Source organism: Strix aluco, chromosome 4, assembly GCF_031877795.1.
Source record: "Strix aluco isolate bStrAlu1 chromosome 4, bStrAlu1.hap1, whole genome shotgun sequence".
Lineage (NCBI taxonomy): Eukaryota > Metazoa > Chordata > Aves > Strigiformes > Strigidae > Strix > Strix aluco.
Window position 1 is genome coordinate 107,552,338 of NC_133934.1, and position 20,883 is coordinate 107,573,220.

The 20,883-nt window shown below is 43.8% G+C and overlaps 1 protein-coding gene across 1 annotated transcript in view; it reads left to right on the forward strand.

The window, feature by feature from the left end:
* Positions 1-20,883, forward strand: part of NRXN3 (neurexin 3) — a 1,036,510-nt gene that overhangs the window by 43,352 nt on the left and 972,275 nt on the right. The window contains exon 2 of the mRNA XM_074824849.1: positions 7,038-8,302. Coding sequence (XP_074680950.1) covers positions 7,594-8,302 — 709 coding nt within the window. The 5' untranslated portion in view covers positions 7,038-7,593. The remainder of the gene's footprint in view (positions 1-7,037; positions 8,303-20,883) is intronic.

Here is a 20,883-nt window from a genome sequence, read left to right on the forward strand (position 1 = left end):
TACAGGAGTAAAATAAATGATAATGATTCAGAGCTCTCCAGCTGTTGAATTTCAAAGTCTTTAGAAAAGCAGGTATTCTTCATTCTCTTTCAACGATGGTGGAATTGAGGGAAGGCCAGTGTTCCCGCGCAACTGCCATGGGAATTACAATAAAGGCTTGTTGAGTTTTGCAGAAATCGCTCTCCTGGTTATACCAGCTCAGAGATGGGGGAGTCTGGTTTCTCCTGCATGGCGGTACAGAGCAATAACTGCTCAGCTGCTGCCAACGCTTCCTTTTAGCTAGCCCTTGTTAGTGGAGAGTTTGTGGTAATGGGAGTAATTAACACACTGGGAGTCATTTCTGTGTCCTGGAAGGGAACAGAAAGCCATCAGAGCAGCCCCAGACATGATTGCTCTGCAGGGTTATTTTCTCTCTCTCTTTCTTTCTTTTCCATTGTGCTTGGGTTTTGATTTTTCTTCTTTGTGTTAAGAAAGCTGGAGAGCTGAAATGGTCTGTAAATTGCATTCATGCTGAGCTTGGGCTAGGTAGGCTAGTTAAAGGTCACTCTCCTGGACTATGTGGCCTCCTCTGGTGGGGTGGGGAGAGTGTTTAAGAAGGGAGTCACGCTGTCCCTTGTGGCTTTTTTAACCCTTCTTTTTCCAGTGTAGATTTGAAGAGCTCTGGTTCTGAATGGTTTGTTTAAATAGGCCCAGGAGGTGAGAACCTTGAAGGGTGATTATGGTAAAATATTAACTCTTCTAGCAGCCAGGTGGCTTCCCAGCCTAATAGTTCTGAAGTGTGAGGCTATGCTGCCATGGTCCCATGCTTACTGTTGAAGTGAGCACAATACTAGGTTGCTCGTATCCCTTCTGAGGCTGCTGGTGGCATTTCAGCTGTGTGTCTTATGAGTCCATGTGAGCTCAGCTCCCCCATGCATAGTTACCTAGTTTGGGTATCATACAGTGTTTCTGGAGGTGAGCTCCAAGAGAAGACTTTTCATAAAGTCATTCTTGCCCTTCCCAGGTGAGAACGGGGGACAGGGAGAAGAAGGTCAATGGGCTTAACCTATCTGATTGCAAACCATGTGCCCAGGTACCAGGAAACCAAAGAACCACCTATCTACAGATCATGACTGAGAGTGTATGCATGTGCATGTGTATATCATAATCCACTCCAGGGGAGCAAAGACAAAGTAATTCTAGGTTTTAAATTTTTTAAATTTTGTTTTTGTTTTAAGAGGACACTCTTGGATTGCAACCCTAGACCTCCTTTCCTTCTTTTTGCTTTGATACAGGTTTTTTGCCACTGTCTCCTGAATTCAGATAGGGAGAATTGAGCAACTCCATATCCACTTTCGAGAATGCAAAAGCTAAGCCTGCAAGATATATAAGTGGTGGGAAGAGCCAATGAACATAGGAGAATACGTCTTCTCCTTGGGCTTGGGATGGGGCAAAGGCACAAATGGTTCTCACAGTGATGTTAGAGACTGGCATGGATACTATATCACTGGAAACCATCCAGAAGAGGTCACCATGTGCTCTGTGTCACCCCCAATCTCCAATTTTAAGATGCTGGCCTTCCTGCCCACGTGTGTCTCTACATCCAAGATAAAGCCTTAAATCTCTCTGTTTTCTCTTCTGCTTCTCTCCCAGCAAGTAAGATGCTTCATCCCTTGAAGTTCTTCCAACTTCAGCAGGACCTGGGTGTGTTCAGCTCTTTGCAAGGCAAAGGCCCCATTTTCAACTGCACTTCCAGCCTTTTCACTAAGGAGAACCCATCTTGCCTTACCCCTGACCCCTGCAAGCAGTGTAGGGTCACCAAACTCTCCCTGGGTAGTAGAATCATACCATCATAGAATAGCTCTCTGCTTCTATCTTCAGCCTAGTTCCTTCAGCTCAGCTCCACTGGCACCACCCCAGAGTCCTCTCCATCCCAGCAAGGGGATGATGCCAGCATCCAGATTTATAGTTGAGATGCAAATGCTGCTAGAGGAATTAAAAATTAAATTAATCCATGTGGGTTTCTCTAGTCTCTTGAATTTCAAAGCCTCCATGTCCCCTCTCAGTTCTCTGTAAACATCTCGTCATGCGTCCTTGCTGAGGCGGCTGTGTGATAGCAGGATTTTTATGTTCCTTCTTTTTCCCCAGCAACAGTAGCAGCTCGCTGTTTTCACATCTGCATTTTTCATTGGAAGGGGGTTTTTTGTTATTTTTTCCCCCTACTTTTTTAGCCACGATTCAGCTGGGGTTAGACCAGGCAGAAATATTTCTGCTTAAGAGATAGTCTCTCTGGAAACCCACACTCAAGGCATGAGCCAAAAGGAGCCCATTGCTCACTGGAGAACTGGATGAGTGAAGACGGACTGAATAAGTGCTATTAATTCCCCATTTCTCTGCCACTGGCAAGCTTGGCTTTTAATATCAATTATTGGTCGTGAATTTCACTAGATCATTTCGAGCAGTGCATGTCATAGAGCTGTAATGATTTGATTGCTGGGGTTTGGGCTGACTGCGGGAACATACGTGGACACAGAGCCAAATTATGGTCCTGTTTACCCCTTCCTAAAACTGCTCTGCTTCACTAGAGCCTGGGGAATAAAGCAAACCATTGGATTTCGCTTTTTTTATAGTGAAGGCAAGGACAAAGGTGAGTTCCCATGGGGTATAAATACATGGATCCTAGGTGACCAGTGTATGTTTTTTCCTCCACATGAAGTATGGCATAATGAATAGTTTCAGTTGTGGAAGGGGGTGGCAGACTGAGGGGACTGTGAACCCCTCCCGTAAGTGTGTCAGTGGGGTTTTGTCCAGCATCCTTAAGTGGAATAACAGGACTTACACAAGCTTGCACTGGGCTACAGTGGCAGAGGTTTGTGAGGGAAACCAGCCTGTCCTTGGCTTCATCTAACTCTGTTGTTCTTTCTGCACTAGGAATTGCTGAGAATTATACTTTCAAACACAAAAAAGTCCATCCCCAAGCAATTAGCAGCTAGAGAGGGAGGTAGTAGAGGAGGGAGACCAGGGAGTGACAAACCTGTCTCCTGCAACCTTTCTGTGTGGTTGGGTAAATAAGCTGTGGAACAGCACTGTGCCCAGCTTCTCACCCTCTTTCCTAAGCAGGTGTGTTGTGAGACGTTTGCAAAGATATTAACCCCACATACAGAGTGTGCCAGTCAGTAATTATGGAAATTAGTTGGCAATTAGATAATGTCACTCACTCTCCGCATACAGCTGATAAGCACTTGAGAGCCACTCTGAAGAGAGGATGAGACCCTCTCCATGGGCTGCCAAGCAGATGGCTCTGACCTGGCATTACAGGCTGCTCTCAAGTTTGGGAAAATGTGTGGTGATTGGGTAGCACTTGTCCACAGCACTGTGGCGGGGCTGCCTCCCTTCCCGGCTTGGGAAGTTGTGCAGCTTTATCAGCCCTGTGAGTGGGATGTTTCAGTAGTGCAAGTGGGTGTGTTTCCTACAGTGGGTGTTGCGTGTGTGAGATGCTGAGCCGTCTTTTCAGCATGCAGGTTCCTTGCTGTCTCAGCTCTCTGGTGGGCCAGGGAGGCAGTACAGGCTGCTGGAGGTGCAGTGGAGATAGCTTGCTGGCTCTCTTATTCCTTCAGAGTAGCAAGTATTTAAAATGCTCTGCAAAGACCTTGCCTAGTGATTTGTTGAAGGGCTGGTCACATCAGACTGGCTGTCTTGTTTTGTGCTGCTAAATCACATTAAGCCAAAAATATAACACGGAAAATGTTTGTTATGTTGCTTTTCCATGTAAGCAATAGGTGAAATTGAAACAGGGGTGTTGCTAATTCGTGACAGAGGGAGGCGGTGTCCATCATGAAATGTTTTTTTTGTCAGACGTGATCATACTGTGACAAAGTTTGAGATTTCTTGAAGATAAAATACATAAGAAAATACTATGGGATTCTATAGTTATTGTCCCAAACTGTAATGTATTGCTATGTTAGGACTGCACTGTATGAGGCTGCTAGGGTACTACTTATGCTAAAAATAAAATGGTAAGAGCAGAAAATTATTCGTTCTCAGTGTGTCTTGGAGGATCATTGTGGGAAATGGGTGAGGCACTGATTTGTTGTGTCAGGATTTACTCTCTCACGGTTGGGATTCAGATCCTGGCCACTGCTAAAAAGGATTCTGGGTCTTAGTGTTTTTGAAGGCCCTGCTACTGTGTGGTGAGGTTTGCTCTCACAGGCTGAACTGCGTGAGACACAAAACTGGAATAGTGAGAAGCGCTGTGGATCAGGACTGACGGGTGCTGACAGAGTTCTGGAGGAGCCTTTATGGCCCCAACCTGCTAGTGACTGGGTGCGGGCAGCCTTCCCAAAACCTGAGCTGCAGTGTCTAAAAGGCAGTGAAGCACTCAGAAGTGACACCTATATTTCATGTTTTTTGTGTCCTCTTCCTCTTCTGAAACAGCACTGGCACTGTCTTCTTTCAAAAGAGCTAGAAAGGCTTCTCTCAGTCAAACAGGTAAGAGAGGGATTGTCCTGTTTAACCATTTCTGCCTGTTTTCCCTTGTTAACTGTGGCCTTTGCCACAGCTCCTAATGAACACGTATCGATGTTACAGAAATCTGTACCACAGAAGTAGCCTGCTCCCTCTACTGTGCCTTTGAAATATCCCAAGGATTGAAGTGACCCATGGAGACTGGGATTTCTTTGTGTGTGTAAAACAGGGTTTCAGCAGCCTGGGGTTGGGAGAGATTGGTAGGCTTTTTGGACAGACATTTGGTCTGTACATGGATATATGCATCTCATCTGTGGTTATCTATAGAGTGTTCACACCTGCTGCTCTGATTTACAGCATCTTTCACTCATTCTCAGAGTTAGTCTTCTAAAACAGAGAGAGAAGAGTAATAAGGTTGAGGGCTACTTCTGATGCAGATGGTGCAACACACCCTGCCCAGGACAATCGAAAGCTGTGGTGAGAGCCCCTCTGCACTGGGGTCTCCGTGGGTGGTTGGTGCCATGCTGGCTTGCCTTCCTCCCCAGCCCAGGCTGAGCACAGAGTTGTCTGATGGAGCAGTGAATTTTGCTACTGTAGTGGTAAATGTTCCAGGGAACTGTGAGCTGCTGGGAGCACATCACTGGTTAATTTATACACATTATTATATTCCAATTCCCATCTCATCAATAATTCCAGGCTTGGGTCATCACTTTCTCTCTTACCTCCCTCTCACTCTATACTCCTTCTCCATAAATCATGGGCTATTTTAGTGGAGCCACTAGGGAGCACAGAAAAGAAAGGTAAATGGACAAGAGCCACATTTTTTTTTTTTCCAGTTGATTTTCAAAGCCCCCCCCAAACCCCATGAACTGAGCCAACATTGTGATTATCAGGAAGACAGATGATCTGAGCATTTGGATCTGTGGTTTTTTTTCATTTTACACCTCTCCTAACACATTCTTTTTCCTCTTTCCATTCTCCTGAGCCAAGCTGTTAACAATTATAAGGAATTATCTTCCCTCTGGTTTTGACTTGATTTTATTTGTGTTTATAGCAGTTTAGCTAACACGCTCCACTCAGGCAGCTGCAGGGAACAAACCTGTTTTCCACTGGGCACTGAAAGCTCACATTTCTCTCCAACTTGCAGGTTTTCTTTTAATAGAAAACAAAAGGGATCAAAGTGACTTGGTTTTCGTGCTGGCTAAATTTGCCAGACTGACAGCCCTGGAGACTTACGGCTTCTGTAGGTCCCTGGGGCAGGTAGGGCAGAGGCTGTGACTACATGAGCTTTCCCCTCTGTTGCCTAGTGATTCTCCTCCAACTCAAGATCTGACCTTACCAAACAGAAACTTTCCTGCGCTGCCCATTTCTGCAGTGTCTGTGGGCCTTTTCCTTCAGAGCAAGGTGGGTGGTGGGGTTGTAAGGCACCTGCTGGGAGCAACAGCAGCCCCAGCAACTCTCATTGTCCACAGCACAAAACACTCTTCCCAAACAAATACTGTCTCACAATATTTGTGATGCAGTTTGTGAAATCTGTGATCATGCTGACTTCTGGGAGGCTGAAGGCCTTGATTCTCATCACCTCCTTTCCTGCTTTGTATCTGTGCTAACATTAGCCATTCCCAGAACTGTTCTCATGCCCAACACATCTTTGTGAACAAGCACCCGTGTTAATGGAAAACTTACTTTCTTTTTAAGCAGTAGTTTCAAAGAATGAGCCTAGCTTTGTGCTGTCTTTACATGTCATCTTAAAACATCCTCCTACCCCAGGCATACAGTCACCCACATAAAAATAGGCAGAAGTGAATTAAATCCCAGTGTTAACAGGTGTAACTCTTGCTCACTGAAGGCAGTTGGAATTGCTTGCTGTTAGCTAGGGGAGAATCTGGCCTTTTTGTCAAACCAGTAGACCAGGGTAAGTGGTTAAGTGCTTAGACAGTTCTTATCATCTAAGCTACAAGTTTCCTATCATCTAAGCTGCAGGTTGCCATATATAATTTGCATAGCACATGTTTCCAGGTTGCAAAGGTCCCTGTTAGACTCTCTGAAGTGTGCAAGATATGTAAAGTAAAAGCAGCTATTGCACGACAGGCTGTGACAGCAGGGTTGTCTTCTCTAATGCTTGCTTGGTGTGCTAGGAAGCATAATGAAAGCAGCGGAATGGGAAGTTTGGATAATGTCTTCTTTTGCCCTGTATCAACTTTTAAACTCTAAGGGACTCTGGTCTTTGCCCTAAGCATTTTCATTGAGACATAATTGTTACTGGGGAAGATTCAACACCTTTACCCTCAGTAAAGTTGATGAGATTGCATCCGTCAAAGGACTTAAATAATTTGATGTATTTTTATGATGCTCAGAGTTGTGGTGTGTACAGACCTGTAGGTGAGTTCTTTATTTGGTCCTCTTCGTTTTGAGGACATAGATGTCCTTGCTGCTTTGGTGGACTGTATAGCCAACTGCAGGCATGAAGAATTGGCCAGAGTATCAAGAAATGTAAATGAGTTACTGGACAAGATGTTAATAAGCTTCATGGTAAAGATATGGTGAGTAGTAGGACTAACTTCTTTCTTTCTTTTCTTCTCTTGACCCCACAGGTCCTGCAAGCTCTGTGAGTGCCAAGCAGTGAATTATGGGCTGGGTAGCCACCAGCGTATCATGAAGATTGACTTTATTTTTGCCCTCTTGAGGATCACGTGCTTTACGAATTCACTCTCTCCTCCATCCCACTGCCACCTCCACCAATATTGTCATCACTTCTAGGAAACCAGAATTGAGGGCTTGGGCTTCAGCTCTGCCTTTCCTTCCTCCCTGGAACAACCAGTGTCACCTAAACAAATCACTGTGGGTTATTTTGCCCTTCACAAAAGTACACCGGCTGGAGAAGTCACTTCATATACCTTGTACTTCTGAGATAAAAGCCTCTGGTGGCTCCTAAAGGATAATTGAGATCTTTCTTTGGGAAGGCGACATTTCCTCTTGGTCACGTGCGCTTGCTATCTCACTTTCCACTTACGGTCCCTCTCTCTCTGTCACTCTCTGTGCTCTTCTCCTCCTCCTGTTGGATTTAACATTTGGTGTTGTCTGCTGGGGTTCTCCTCCCAGTAGTGTGGCTCTTGTTTTTCTCCTAGGGAAGAGCAGATTCTTGAAACAATGGGCTTCACTCTGCAGTCTGTCTACTTCACCTTGAAGGTGAGTTTGCTGCTGGGCTCCTTGGTGGGTCTCTGTTTGGGTCTGGAGTTCATGGGCATCCCCAACCAGTGGGCTCGCTACCTCCGCTGGGATGCCAGCACTAGGAGCGAACTCAGCTTCCAGCTCAAGACCAATGTCTCTGCTGGGCTGCTCCTCTACTTTGATGATGGTGGTGTCTGTGACTTCCTCTGTCTGTCCCTTGTTGATGGGCGCATCCAGCTCCAGTTCAGTGTGGACTGTGCGGAGACTACAGTTATCACAGACAAGCAGGTCAACGACAGCAACTGGCACTTCCTGATGGTCAGCCGCAATCACCTTCGGACGGTGCTAGTGCTGGATGGTGAAGCCAAGCCGGGCGAAGTGCGTCCACAACGCCAGTATATGAATATCGTCAGTGACCTTTTTGTTGGTGGAGTCCCACTGGACATCCGTCCTGCTGCCTTGACCCTTGATGGTGTTCTGGGTGAGCCTCCATTTCAAGGATTTATCCTGGATCTGAAATATGGCAACTCTGAGCCGCAGCTCCTGGGCAGTCAAGGGGTCCAACTGGAAATGGAAGGGCTTTGCGCAGAAAACCCCTGTGAAAATGGTGGCACTTGCTTTCTTCTGGATGGTGAGCCACACTGTGACTGCTCAGTCACTGGATATGCTGGCAAGCTGTGTTCTGAAGGTAAGAGAATACTTCCCCGCTTCCCATTGATCTTTACATAATCCAGAGAGTTAATTTGTTACTTAGCAGAGCTATGACTGAGCTCTTATCCCTGCTGGTGGCTATCAGAGGAATTAAAGTTCCACCGTTCTTTTTCCAGCTGGAAGTAATGAAATGGAAGTAGAGAGAGAGCATGAGCAATTGCAAAAAGTGCCTTTCTGAAAGGATGCTGCATTTGTAGTGTGGGCAGATTTTCATCAGCAACTTATTAATAAGGGTAAAGAACATAAATCGGTAAATACAGAAGTACCCTATGTTGGTGCTGGTAAAAGCAGTGGTAAGAAGTTATCTTAGCTATCTGGGTGAATTCCACTATGCTGTGTCCCTGAAAAGTGAGTGAAGTGTCTGTAAACAGGAGCCGTGTATGTATGGCTAACGTAATTGATTGACAGGACATGCAAAAGTTAGTCCATCTTTGACGTTAGCTGTTGCTAGTCTGTGAAGCCCCATGCTCCCCCTCAATTGTTTGCATACTAATCGCTGAATGGAACCTTGATTGTTTTAGCATTCTTGATTAAATTGCTTTGGGACCTGCTGAACGATCTTACTTAGTATTACAAAGGGAAGACGGATTTGAGTGTTTCTACATTGTTTCATACTCTCTTTCAAAATTTGAGTCCAGAAGTTTTAAGTCACGCAAACCACACGATGAAGTGTATTTCAGGGTTTTTTCCTTGGTCTTTAGCAGTGTGATGGTAATTAACTTTGTATGTGCAAGAGACTTACTTAAGTTGACTGGAAATCCCAGTGTGAATTTGAGAATCTCGTTACAGCATTCTTAATGACATTTGGGTTTGAACACAAGTTTGAGCTTAAGCCAGAGATGAAACCTGGACAAGAAGTTGTCCGATCTCAAGGAAAAAACCCCTGAAATTTTGTCAAAATGGAAATACTTGCAATAACATCACAACTAGCATTTGTTTACTTCTTTTGACAATGAGAATAGGTTAACAGGAATTTAGTATGTAGAATGTGAGAAGTGCTGAAAATAAAGTTCCTATACTGTTGATATGTAATCAAAAAGCCCTACAGAAATACTATGTAAATACAGCTCTATGTTTGCATATAGATGGAGAAGCAAGCATGTTTTTGTAGGAAGGGAAGGTTTGGAAAATAAACATGACATCCAAACCTGCATTCAGTTTAATGTGCTTTTAATGATAACAGAAAATTCGGCGTTATATCCAAATATTACAGTACATGACCATTAGATAGGAGGTGTGAGCATGTGAAGTGCTGAATACCGGAATTCTTCCTTGCTATTTGCTCCACACGGATCCTGTCCAAACCAATAATGAGCCAGAACTATTTTCTGTGCTTGAACCATGAGTTATGTGGGGCTGGAGAGGCTGCTCCATGTGACTAGGCACTTGAGTAGATGGGCCACCGGGCCTGATCCTCCTACGCTTACAGAACAGACACACCTCATGTCTAAATGCCAGTTTTGGGAGATGGAAGATTGCAAGAGCCACATGGGCATGTGGACCCTGAAACATAAAGATATAAGCCTCTTTCTACTTCTGGGCTAATGGATCCAGATTCCATGGGGAGCTGCTCAAGACATCAACAGCATATGGTTTTCAGTGAATGTCTTGAAAAAATACTGTAAGTGAGCGGAGCTTCCATGTACCTGTGGGGCAATTGTGAGAGCTCTAACCAGGGCTCAAGTGGTGGAATTTCTGCATTTCCTGGGTGGGTGGAGCAATATGAAATCCATCTTCTAATGAATCCAGGGATATTTCTGTTGTAGACATCATGGATCAAGCAGTGCTATTGTTACCTTTTGAAGGCATGCGTCACCATTGCTGTTTGTTTCCTATAGTGATTCATCAGTTTCCAGCCCAACCTTCTATTAAGGGTGAGCAAAGAAGTTTGTCACAATGTACGTTTTTCAGTAAACATTTTTAACTCACTGTTACCTGTGATCTGTTCACTCACACAGAACATGCTGTGCAGAGAACTTTTCCTGTGGAACAAATGTGGAGATTTCAAAAAACAGTCATTACCTTGTACGGTTCTTTAGTTTTCTCTTGTATTACTTCATGGTGTCTATTTGGTATATGTTAGAATTTTATAATCAGCCTTGTTTTCTGCTTCCTTTATGCTGCAGCAGTGGTAATTTCTGTGGTTAAATGCTGTCACCCAAAAATGTTACAGTGTCTGTGCAGATTGTGAGAAGAAGGGGAAAAACAGAAGAAAAGCTGTTTAGTAAGTGGAAACAAGCAGACAAAGAAAAGTGACAAGGAAACAAAACAGGAACCAAGTTAAGTATAGCTACCTTTTTATCTGACTTTGAAAAATGTAGCAAACTCCAAAGATATTCTCCCTCAATTCCATGAGTGTGGCAGAACCTCTACTGATGAGCAATAAGACTTGGTAGGAACAGCAGAACTGGATGTGGACTCTTCCTGCCTGTGGCTTGACTGGCCATTAACGAACTTGTATTTTCTTTGTTTGCTTTTTACCCAAGCAATTGAGCTGTTCCCTTTTGTTTTGATTCCTTATCCTGCCTCTGGATATTTGCAGAAGTAACACGGTTATTTTATTCCCAGTCTCATTTTTGAAAAAGATGTGCTCTTTCAACTGGATATCAACAACTACCTTTTGGGGGGGATCCTTCACTCCATCACAGTATTTACAGTCTTTAGTCTGTGTGCGTATTTTCATTTTGTCACTGGAGTTGACTCTTTTACTGGGAACTGATGGGATCCAATCAATAACAACTGCTGTTTCAACAGCTAAATGCAATATGTACCTTTTTAGTAATGAGTTCTCTTGACAGTGTCCAGGCCATTACTTGGCTATTGACTGATACCTATGTCTGCAGATGGTAAAACCACAGCAAACTCATTTATTCTGTGGCCAGAGAGAAATAAATAGTGGGACCTGCTGATTCTGTACTGTGACGGAATGAAGCTCCGTTTACAGTATTAGGAGTTACTGTAATGCAAAGAGCAGTTCCAGTTATGGTGAACCTCAGCAGAGAACACCCATTCCATACTGAGACAAATCTAAATCCTGTCCAGAATGTGCCCCCGATATGCAGAAAGATTTTCGGCACTTAACGTGCACCCAGAGTTACCAGGATTGTGTATTTCATGGTAGCTACGTGCCCAGATGGACAGCTGAGCAGGTCATTGCAGGTCAACAAGAAGTATGATTTCTGTGTCTGAGTGTATACAGTGGGAGTGCAAATCCATACACACTTTGAAAGGTTTGGTTGTTTTGAATAAAATGTGATACTATTTTTATTGCAGTTGGAATAAACTGGTTCATTGAATCTGACAGCTCTGTAGGGTACAAAGGATGGCTGATTTGAGTAGCAATTAATTTGTATGTTTCTGGGCAATGGTGGCATTAGACATGAAAGCTGAAGTCAGAGACACCTTCCCCTCTAATAAACCTCATCAGTCTCTGTGGGATCAGGCTGCTGCCAAGAGAATGAGATTCCTGTAGAATTTGAGCAGCACAGATACGTTCATGTTGCTGGAAAAAAAACCCCAACAAAACCTTCCCCATGCAAATTTTGAAAACTATGCTGCTATAGCAGCCAGATGAGCATGTTCATATCTGCTCATTCAGGATCACGCTGTCTTCCTTAGTCTGCAAGAAATTCTCTCTTCCTCTGGCACTGAGGTGTAGAGAGTGAGTTCACTAATGTGGACAGTGTGAATGCAACAATGTATGTACAAGAGTATTTTGGTGCAAGACCACACCCCTCTCCCTAGGCCCTCTCAGGAATTTGTGAGGAAAGGTGAACTGAAGATGTGCTTAGAAATTACATTAACTCTGCTTGTAGTTGCAGAACCAAGACGTTGATGTGATCACCAGCTTCACAAAGCACCATGCTGAAGCCTTTGTGTTGCCTGCAGGGGCTGTTTCTAAACGAAGCCTGAATAGGGGCTTGATTGCACCTCTTCCCTTGATTACAGAGCAAGATTTCCTGGGGATGCTGCCTGCTGAACGACAGAGGAGCCCGTTGCTCTGTAATTATCACACTTCTAACTGCAGCGGCAACAGATTTTTCTATAGCCCCTCAGCTTCGTTTAAAGTGACAAGTTACTGCAGGATTTATCCTCCACCTGCCCCTTCGGAGCAGCCCAGTTTTGGCTGCATCTAAAGGGGCTGCCTAGCCTCAATTGCAATCACTGTATCTCTCTGCCAGCCACCCCAAACTTTGTAATACTAAGGGCTAATTTGGCACTTTGCCATGAGTCTGATGGGTGTGCTTAATTTGAATATGCATTTACATACATTTTGTAATCAGAAACAAATGAACATGACCATAATATTTGCTTCCACTTGCATATTCCTTGATAGATGAATACAAATTGGTTGTTGTTGCATTCACCGGCAATAAGCAGCTGAAGACCCTCCATTTGGTCTTGTGCTCTGCTGTTCTAGAGGACAGCAGGCAGTTCTGGGATACATTTTGGGGGACCCAGATCTTCACCCACCAGTGCAAAACTCTAGAATTCATGGTCTACAAGGCCTGTGGAATAAATATTGCAAGAGGAAAATCTGCTGGTTTATGCCACTTCTTATGCCCCAGCTCTGACCATTGAGCAAAAAGGTGGTAAGAACTCAGTTTGTGACTTAGTTTTGCAACAATTTGTTTTTCCCCATTTCTTTTTCTTGCACATTCTTCCTGGTTTAAGTTCCTTGTATTTAAAATAGTAATCTTTTTCCAGTCTGGTTGTAACTTTTTGATGCATTGCCAGATGAGCACCAGAGAAAGATGATGTGTTAAGATATTCATTAATGTTTATAAAGTGCTTTGAAACTCCAAAGTGAAGTTTAAGCACCATTTGTTATTCTTAATAATAAATATTAAAACTGAGCAGGAGCCGCAGATTTTCAATTTAGATTCTGCATACCCCTTCACAGAAATGACCTAGGACCCATCTGGCCTCACTAAGCAAGGACTGCCTGTAGCTCCAGAACTAGCTGCATTTATTTTATACCCTCCCCTGCTTTTAATGCAGGGGAGCCACAGTTTGATTACAGGCCCCTGTATGGAGTGTGCCCTTTATTCAGTCTAGCTGCAATACATGCTGACAGCTATATTCTTCTTGTTTCACTCTTCTGTATTATAGATAACCATGAGGCTACAATCCTTTTCTGCTTGATTGCAGATCAGCTGCAGACTTCAGGCAATAGACAAGGTATAGCCCTCAGTTAGGCAAAGCTTGGACATCTCCTCTGCTGAGATGAAACAAACTGTGGTTGGGTACAAAGGAGATCGCCATTTGGTGTGAGGTGGAACTGGTGAATGAGAACAATTTTTAGGCAAGGAGGAGGTGACACTTGGGGGAAAAAAACAGGATGAAAATATTACTTTATAAAAAAGTAAGCCATAGTTCACATAGCCTGTTTACAGCAACTGTTCCGTTTTGCTTTTACCTGCCTGATAGTATAAGAGAACAGTTCTTGGCTATTGGAAAGACTAGATTTGAATGGGCTGAGTGAGCTTCTGGAGGACTAAATCTAGCTGGAGTCTGGATACCAGCTTCCTCTGTCAGCGCACAGACCAGCCTGCTGGCTCCTCCTCTGTCCCAAAGTGTACACAGCTAGAGTCTAAACTGGAATTTTTGGGCGTTACTAAGTAAAGATTTAAATAAAAGTAACTAATAATAATTATGAAAGTGAGCAGAGCCAGAAATTTCTCTTTCCAACTTATGGTTAGGAGATGATTTGATTTCAGAAAGAAGGTTTATTTTCCTTTGATTTTGCCTTAAAAAGAAAAAAAAGGGGGGGAGAAAAAAAAAGAGGAGATGATCTATTATTACTGTCCAGGCTTCTGCTGAGCTAGGCAGCCTGTCATGGAGGTCAATCAGCAGTAAATATAATCCCAAGCAAGACAGCACATGCTGTAGCCTTGCTTTTATCCTTATTCCAGGATGGAATTGTGCAGGTCATTTGCCACAGCATAATTTTTGTTAAGGTTTGGTGGAAAATGGAGGGAGATAATCCTCTCGGATACCTTGAGGATGCTGGAATCTGTGCTACAAAGCTACAGGAAAAGAAGTGGAGGAGGAACACATCTGTCCGGCAAACTCTGGAGCTACTAAGAGAAGATGAGCCTCTGCACGTCGACCTCAGCACTGAGTGCTCCCGGGTGCGGGAGAAGGTGGTAATCCATGTGATGAAATGGTAGAGTGGCCACCTGTCCTGGGCCAACTTCTGATTTCACTTTACCTCCTTTGCTGACCCACTTCGAACTTGATGGATAGCAAAGCTTCTTTCTCTCCCTATGGAAAGCAAGGCAACTGTCATGTTATTGCTGTTCAGAGACAGCAATGTGACTTCTGGGTGTATGTGTGTGTCCTCCCACAATCCTTCATTGCAGACAGGCTCACTGCCGTTGTAAACCTACCATGCAGAGGAAAGCATTTGCCCGTCTGTGTACAGGTCCAGGAGCTGTCAGCTGGGTGCAAAACAGCCCAAGGGCTGAGAGAGGCAGATCTGGGGAGGTAGGGAGAGGACTCTGGATGTCACAGACTACTCAGAGCAGAACTGGTTTGTATTTGAATGTGTTTGCTCTGAAATGGGGCCGGGACCTGAATACACAGGATTCCCATTCTGTGTTGCTGACAGTGTTGTCAGTCATGCTGTGTCAGCTGTCCAGGCCCTGCCTGCAAGTACACTTACTTCATTATTCTGAGAGATGACCAAGGTATAGTATGTAAAGAAAGTGGACTGGGGCAGCAGAACTTGCATGGTCTTGTCATAAGAGCGTTAGCCACAGGCTTCCTGTGTCCTCAGGGTGATTTGTTGGCAGACTAAAGGACTCAAGATTGAATCAACTGACTTTTCTTTGCAGGGTATATGTACCTGGTTACCCTCAGTGTCTCAGTTTCTATGTCTGAAATATGTAGTCAGTGGGGCTTCCTGTACTCTAGGTATTAAGAATCCCTTATGCTTCTCTGTGACGCATAAATATCTTAGCAGGACAGGTAAATGATGATAATTCAGGAGTACCTAGTAGGATGACCTGGTTCAATTGTCAGTTTTCCAGCTAGGCTTGCAGTTAGAAATTAAGGTGTCTTTCCTTGTTAAGTGGCCATCTTTGAGGAATGTTTCTCATCTTTCTTTTCAATTGAAATCTCCCAGTTTCCTGCTGCTTTGTGCAGGGTCACACTATGAGTATTCAGACCCTTTCCAGACCAGGCTGCAGTTGTGCTGGTAAAGACAGAGCCCAAGCAGCAGTGTAGCTTCTTTCCTGTTGGGTGACATGGAGCAGATGCTGCACTGCAGGGTGATGATAGGAGCAATGGGAGAAGAAGAGCTTTTTGACTCTTTTTTTGTATCTGCTCCACTGACTTCCCCCAAATGCCCTCTGTCATGAACCTCAGACACTGATCAGATGCTTTTCCTTATGTGGTGACTCGCCTCTGCCTACCTGTCTGCACTGGCACTCTCCCTGCTGTGGCTTCTGGTTCCAGCCTGCCCCTTTCACCCTCTGTGCTCAAGACTCGCCTTGACCTTGTGCTGTCAGGGAAAGCAAAGAGAGTATAAAAGGCTACCAGAGCAGAACGGTGGAGTTTGTACTTCTGTTCCCGTATGAATCATTGCAAAAAAGCAGGACAACAGAAAAGAAAGCCCATTGGGTTGTTTCTGAGTGTTTCATTAGCCCAAAACTGCAAAGTGTTTTGCGGTTCTAAGGCACTGAAAGGGTAAGTAAAATCTTCTTTCTTTTCCTGTTAACTCTCAACAACACAACTCTGCTCATTAGATACAGCAGGTGCATTTGTAGCTGATCTGCAGTTTGCAATGTAGGCCAAGGAGGAAAGGGGTACTTGGCTCTCAGGATTGTGCTCTGAGGTGTGAGTTTCCTCTTCTTCCTCATGGAAGTTGACCAGTAAAGTAACCTGAATTAATATAATAGTCTGGGTTTGGCTCTGAGTATTTGACAGAGACCTTTATCAGAAAGGAAGAAGCAGTTCATTGGTAGATGTAGAAATTTGAGCTGTAGGTTAAAACCAGACTTCAATCTCTAATGCGGCTGGCAGGCCCCAGAGTTTGCTTGGCTGCTGCATGTATTCAGAAGCCTTTCTCGGACTCTGTAGTCTGTTGGGTGGATTTTAATTTGTTCTCAGTTTGTTGCCTTAGTACTTGAGAAAAATGACACTGTCTGAGTTTTCCAACTGCCACAGTTGAGGCAGAGATGGCTAGTAGGTGTGAGAGTAGCTTGTGTTGTGATCAGCAAATTTCATAGCTCAGTGATGTTTTTACCTAAATTCATAGTGTCACAGAATCATAGAATGGTTTGAGTTGGAAGGGACCTTAAAGATCATCCAGTTCCAACCCCCCTGCCATGGGCAGGGACACCTCCCACTAGATCAGGTTGCTCAAAGCCCCGTCCAACCTGGCCTTGAACACTTCCAGGGAGGGGACATCCACAACCTCTGTGGGCAACCTGTTCCAGTACCTCACCACCCTCACCGTGAAGAACTTCCTTACATCTAATCTAAATCTACCCTCTTCCAGTTTAAAGCCATTACCCCTTGTCCTATCACTACATACCCTTGCAAAAAGTCCCTCTTTGCTTTTCTTGTAGGCCCTCTTTGCGTACTGGAAGGCCACTATAAGGTCTCCCCAGAGCCTTCTCTTCTCCAGGCTGAACAACTCCAACTCTCTCAGCCTGTCCTCATAATGGAGGTGCTCTAGCCTCCTGATCATCTTCATGGCCTCCTCTGGGCCCACTTGAGCAGGTCCATGTCTTTCTTATGTTGGGGGCCCCAGAGCTGGACACAGTACTCCAGATGGGGTCTCATGAGAATGGAGTAGAGGGGGAGAATCACCTCCCTTGACCTGCTGGTCACACTGCTTTTGATGCAGTCCAGGACACGGTTGGCTTTCTGGGCTGCGAGTGCACATTGCTGGGTCATAGTCAGTTTTCCATCCATTACTACTCCCAAGTTCTTCTCCACAGGGCTGCTCTCAATCCAATCTTGGCTCAGCCTGTATTTGTGCTTGGGATTGTCCCGACCCATGTGCAGGACCTTGCACTTGGCCATGTTGAATGTCATGAGGTTTGCACGGGCCCCCCTCTCAAGCCTGTCCAGGTCCCTCTGGATGGCACATCCCTTCCCTCCAGTGTGTTAACTGCACCACACAGCTTGGTGTCATCCATGAACTTGCTGAGGGTGCACTCAATCCCACTGTCCATGTCACCAACAAAGATGTTAAACAGTACTGATCCCAATACCGATCCCTGAGCAATGCCACTCATCACTGCTCTCCACTTGGACATCGAGCTGTTGACCACAACTGTTTGAGTGCAACCATCCAATGAATTCCTCATCCACTGAGTGGTCCATGCATCAAATCCATGTCTCTCAATGTAGAGACAAGGATGTCGTGCAGGTCAAATGCTTTGCTCCTTAAGCTCCTTTCTGTATGTGGCTGAAAATACAGTGCTTATATTCCCCAAAGAATTTTTTTAAATAAGGAAGAAGAGTATGGAATCATTCCTTAGTAAATTGCTGTTAAAAAAAGAAGGGAAAAAAGAAAAAGGTGAAGTCTGTGAAGAGGAAAGGAGGTTAAATTGTTTGTCTAGGACCACCTAAAAGAAAAAGCTGGGAAAGCAGCCACAATTTCTGGGCTTTTTCTTCTGTCTTTTGCCTTTTCCTCTGTGGCTTCTGTGAGAGCTGCTCTGGGACTCGGTGTGGTAGGAGGCAGGGGGCTGCACAGAGTGACCACCCTGCATGATGCCTACCAGACCTCTGGTGTGATTGGAGATCTGTGTAGGTCCTTGTTATTCACATAGCTTCAACTTTTAAGGAAGATAACAGGAGATCAATGAACATAAAAAAATATGGATTGGATATATTGCCATGGTGAAGCAGTAATGTTGTTACATCTCTCTCAGGATAACCAGAGCTAGAGGTATGTTTATATTTGTGTCAAAGATGAGGCACAACTCAGGCATATCTAGAAAATTTGCCAGCTTACGTACTGGTAGCTGTGTGATCACAGCAGCTTGGAAAGTAGTCATATGATGATGGTGGTATGGCTATAGGCTTATTATTGTGTAGAAGACCCTCTGAGAAAACACTGGATGCTGCAGAAAATGGCAAAATCCTCTTTATTCAGAGTTCCTCTAGTGGGCACCGTGCTGTTGGAGATCTGATTTATTTTTTCCTTCACTGAAAATGACGAAAAAATTTAGGCTCTGATGATCAAATTGTAATTTATGTTACTGGCTTAGCTGTCTCCTAAATTCTCTATTTTCCTTCATTACGTAAGCTGAAATGCTCAGGTCTGTCTCAACTGCAGCAATGAACACATCCACCACAAATTTCCAAACCTGCTGGTTTTGAACAGATAGGAGATCTATATACCTATACACTTTATCTCTACTTCTCACCTTACACATAAATGTATCTGTAAGGCAATCTGTTTTTTGACTGCCCTATCCTGTGGCATGTTCAAATGAAAGATGTGTGAAGCAACATTTTGACCAGCTAAGACACATCAGAATAAGACAGCTTGGAAATGTTTTCCTTGTGAGAAATGGTAGCTCCATTCAAATCAAAATATTTAGAAAAAAATACTGATTTTGATGACAGTCTGCAGAAAAAGTGATGTATTTTTATTTTGTAGAATTTCTGGATTCTGACTTTGTTTAAAATGTAGTCTATATCAGTTGCACATATATTTCTAGCTTATTTTATAACTTATTGACATTATTGTCCCTAATACAGATCTACTACTGGTGAACTGCAAGATATCACAAAAATGTTGAAGTTTTGAGGAAGGGGCATATGCTTCCACACCGACTTAAAAGCTCTAATGAGAACCTGTGGACTCAACCCCACTGTGCTGCAACTGTGGGAACTGTTAGGATCAGAAGTGGAGACAAAAGGAGACCTAAGCGTAGGTTAGACTTTAGCAGAGAGAACAGATTTCCAGCTCTCAGACAGTGAGTGGAACCTGAAGCACAGGTAGGGCAACGAAACCTCCCAGGAGGGAAGAGTGGTGTGAAGCACTGTTATCATTTAAGTTCATTGGAAGTGACAGATCAGTAGGTACTTCTGTTTGTCAAGAGCTCCGCTAAAGGAAGGGCCCAAGAAATGATCTTGACTGGACAGGACTTGGGTGGGTTATTCCCCATTTGGCTTCTCAGATGTGCTGGTATCATTGAACAATGCAGTCTTTGAGTAGTGACAGTGAAGACAACACGGCTACATATGTTAAAGAAGAATGACAGCTGCTGATTTGAGAGGCTGGGATTGTCAGCAGTTTGCTCTTCAGCTTTTTAGTGTGTTGGATTGAACCTAAGTAGTTTCCAATGTAGCTGGACCTGAGGACTGGGCAGAGGGCATTCCCAAAGAAGAGCATAACAAATACCTCTCTGTGCAAGAAATGCTCTTTCAAATGCAGGCAGCCCAAGCTGAGATTTGGGCTGGATGAGCAAGGCTCTGCCTATGAAAATCACTTGGGAAGTGCACTAGTATGGCATGACAGCCATTCTTGAGCTCTGGGATGTTTTCCCTGTCATTGCCCGCTGCCAATGTGGTGACTCCTAGTTTGCCTGAGGCAAAGGATAGCTAAACCAAAGTACTAACAGATCCTCTATCTCAGGAGAACAATTGGCTGTGATTTCAGACCTCATTTGTCAATGGTGTTTAATTATAGCCCTACTACCACTTACAGTGGAGGTCACTGCTGTGTTGTAGGTCTATTTAATGCTCCCTCTGGTCTTAAAAATCTATGAATCTCTATCCCGCTATTTTGGGGCATTTGTAACAGTCTCCGCTGATTTTGTTCCAGAGCTGAAATTCCTTAAGTTTCCTCTTGGTTAGTTGACAAAATGTTGTTATTGGAAAGCTGACTAAAACCATTTAAGCCACTTATCAGGTCTGGGAATGAAACAAAATGTAGGTTTCATCCGTTTTAGTTTCTATCCTTACACTTGACCAGTTGTTTTTATCTTGTGAACAACTGGCTGACTGTGCTGCAGTGTGGGTACATGAACTGTTTGAACTTGCAGAAACTGTGTCATTAATGAGCTGTTCTGTAGAAAATACATCAGACGTACAGAGCATTGTATAAAATGTTTTCTTGTGCATCTGGTCGCATAAATAGTATTCAACCTAAAATTAACCTCATACACCAAGAGCTCTTTAGTCATGCAAAGCCTTCATTCATACTGATGAAAGATGTGCTTAACTAAAATCTAAACCCAAATCTGTTTAGGTATGTTATCTTGTCAGTTTAAAAAATTACTACTTTTAAGTCCTGTTTTGAAAAGTGATTCAGGTATCTTGGAGCCTCATGACTGGTTTGGGCTTCTAAGTAGTAGTTTTGATGATTTTACCTTTGTATTGTGTTTATTTCAATCCTTTTTCACCTCTGAAGATTTGGTCGAAAGAGCACATTTCTCTGTGAGATTCTTTCCTTGCCTGTGTTTGCCTTTAATAATTTTAATGATCTGATACTGAACTAAAACCAAAACCATTCAAATATTATTTTTTTAAATGTAGCAAAGAAGGAAAATTAATTGCAAAAATCCTGCTTTAATGTGATGTTAATGT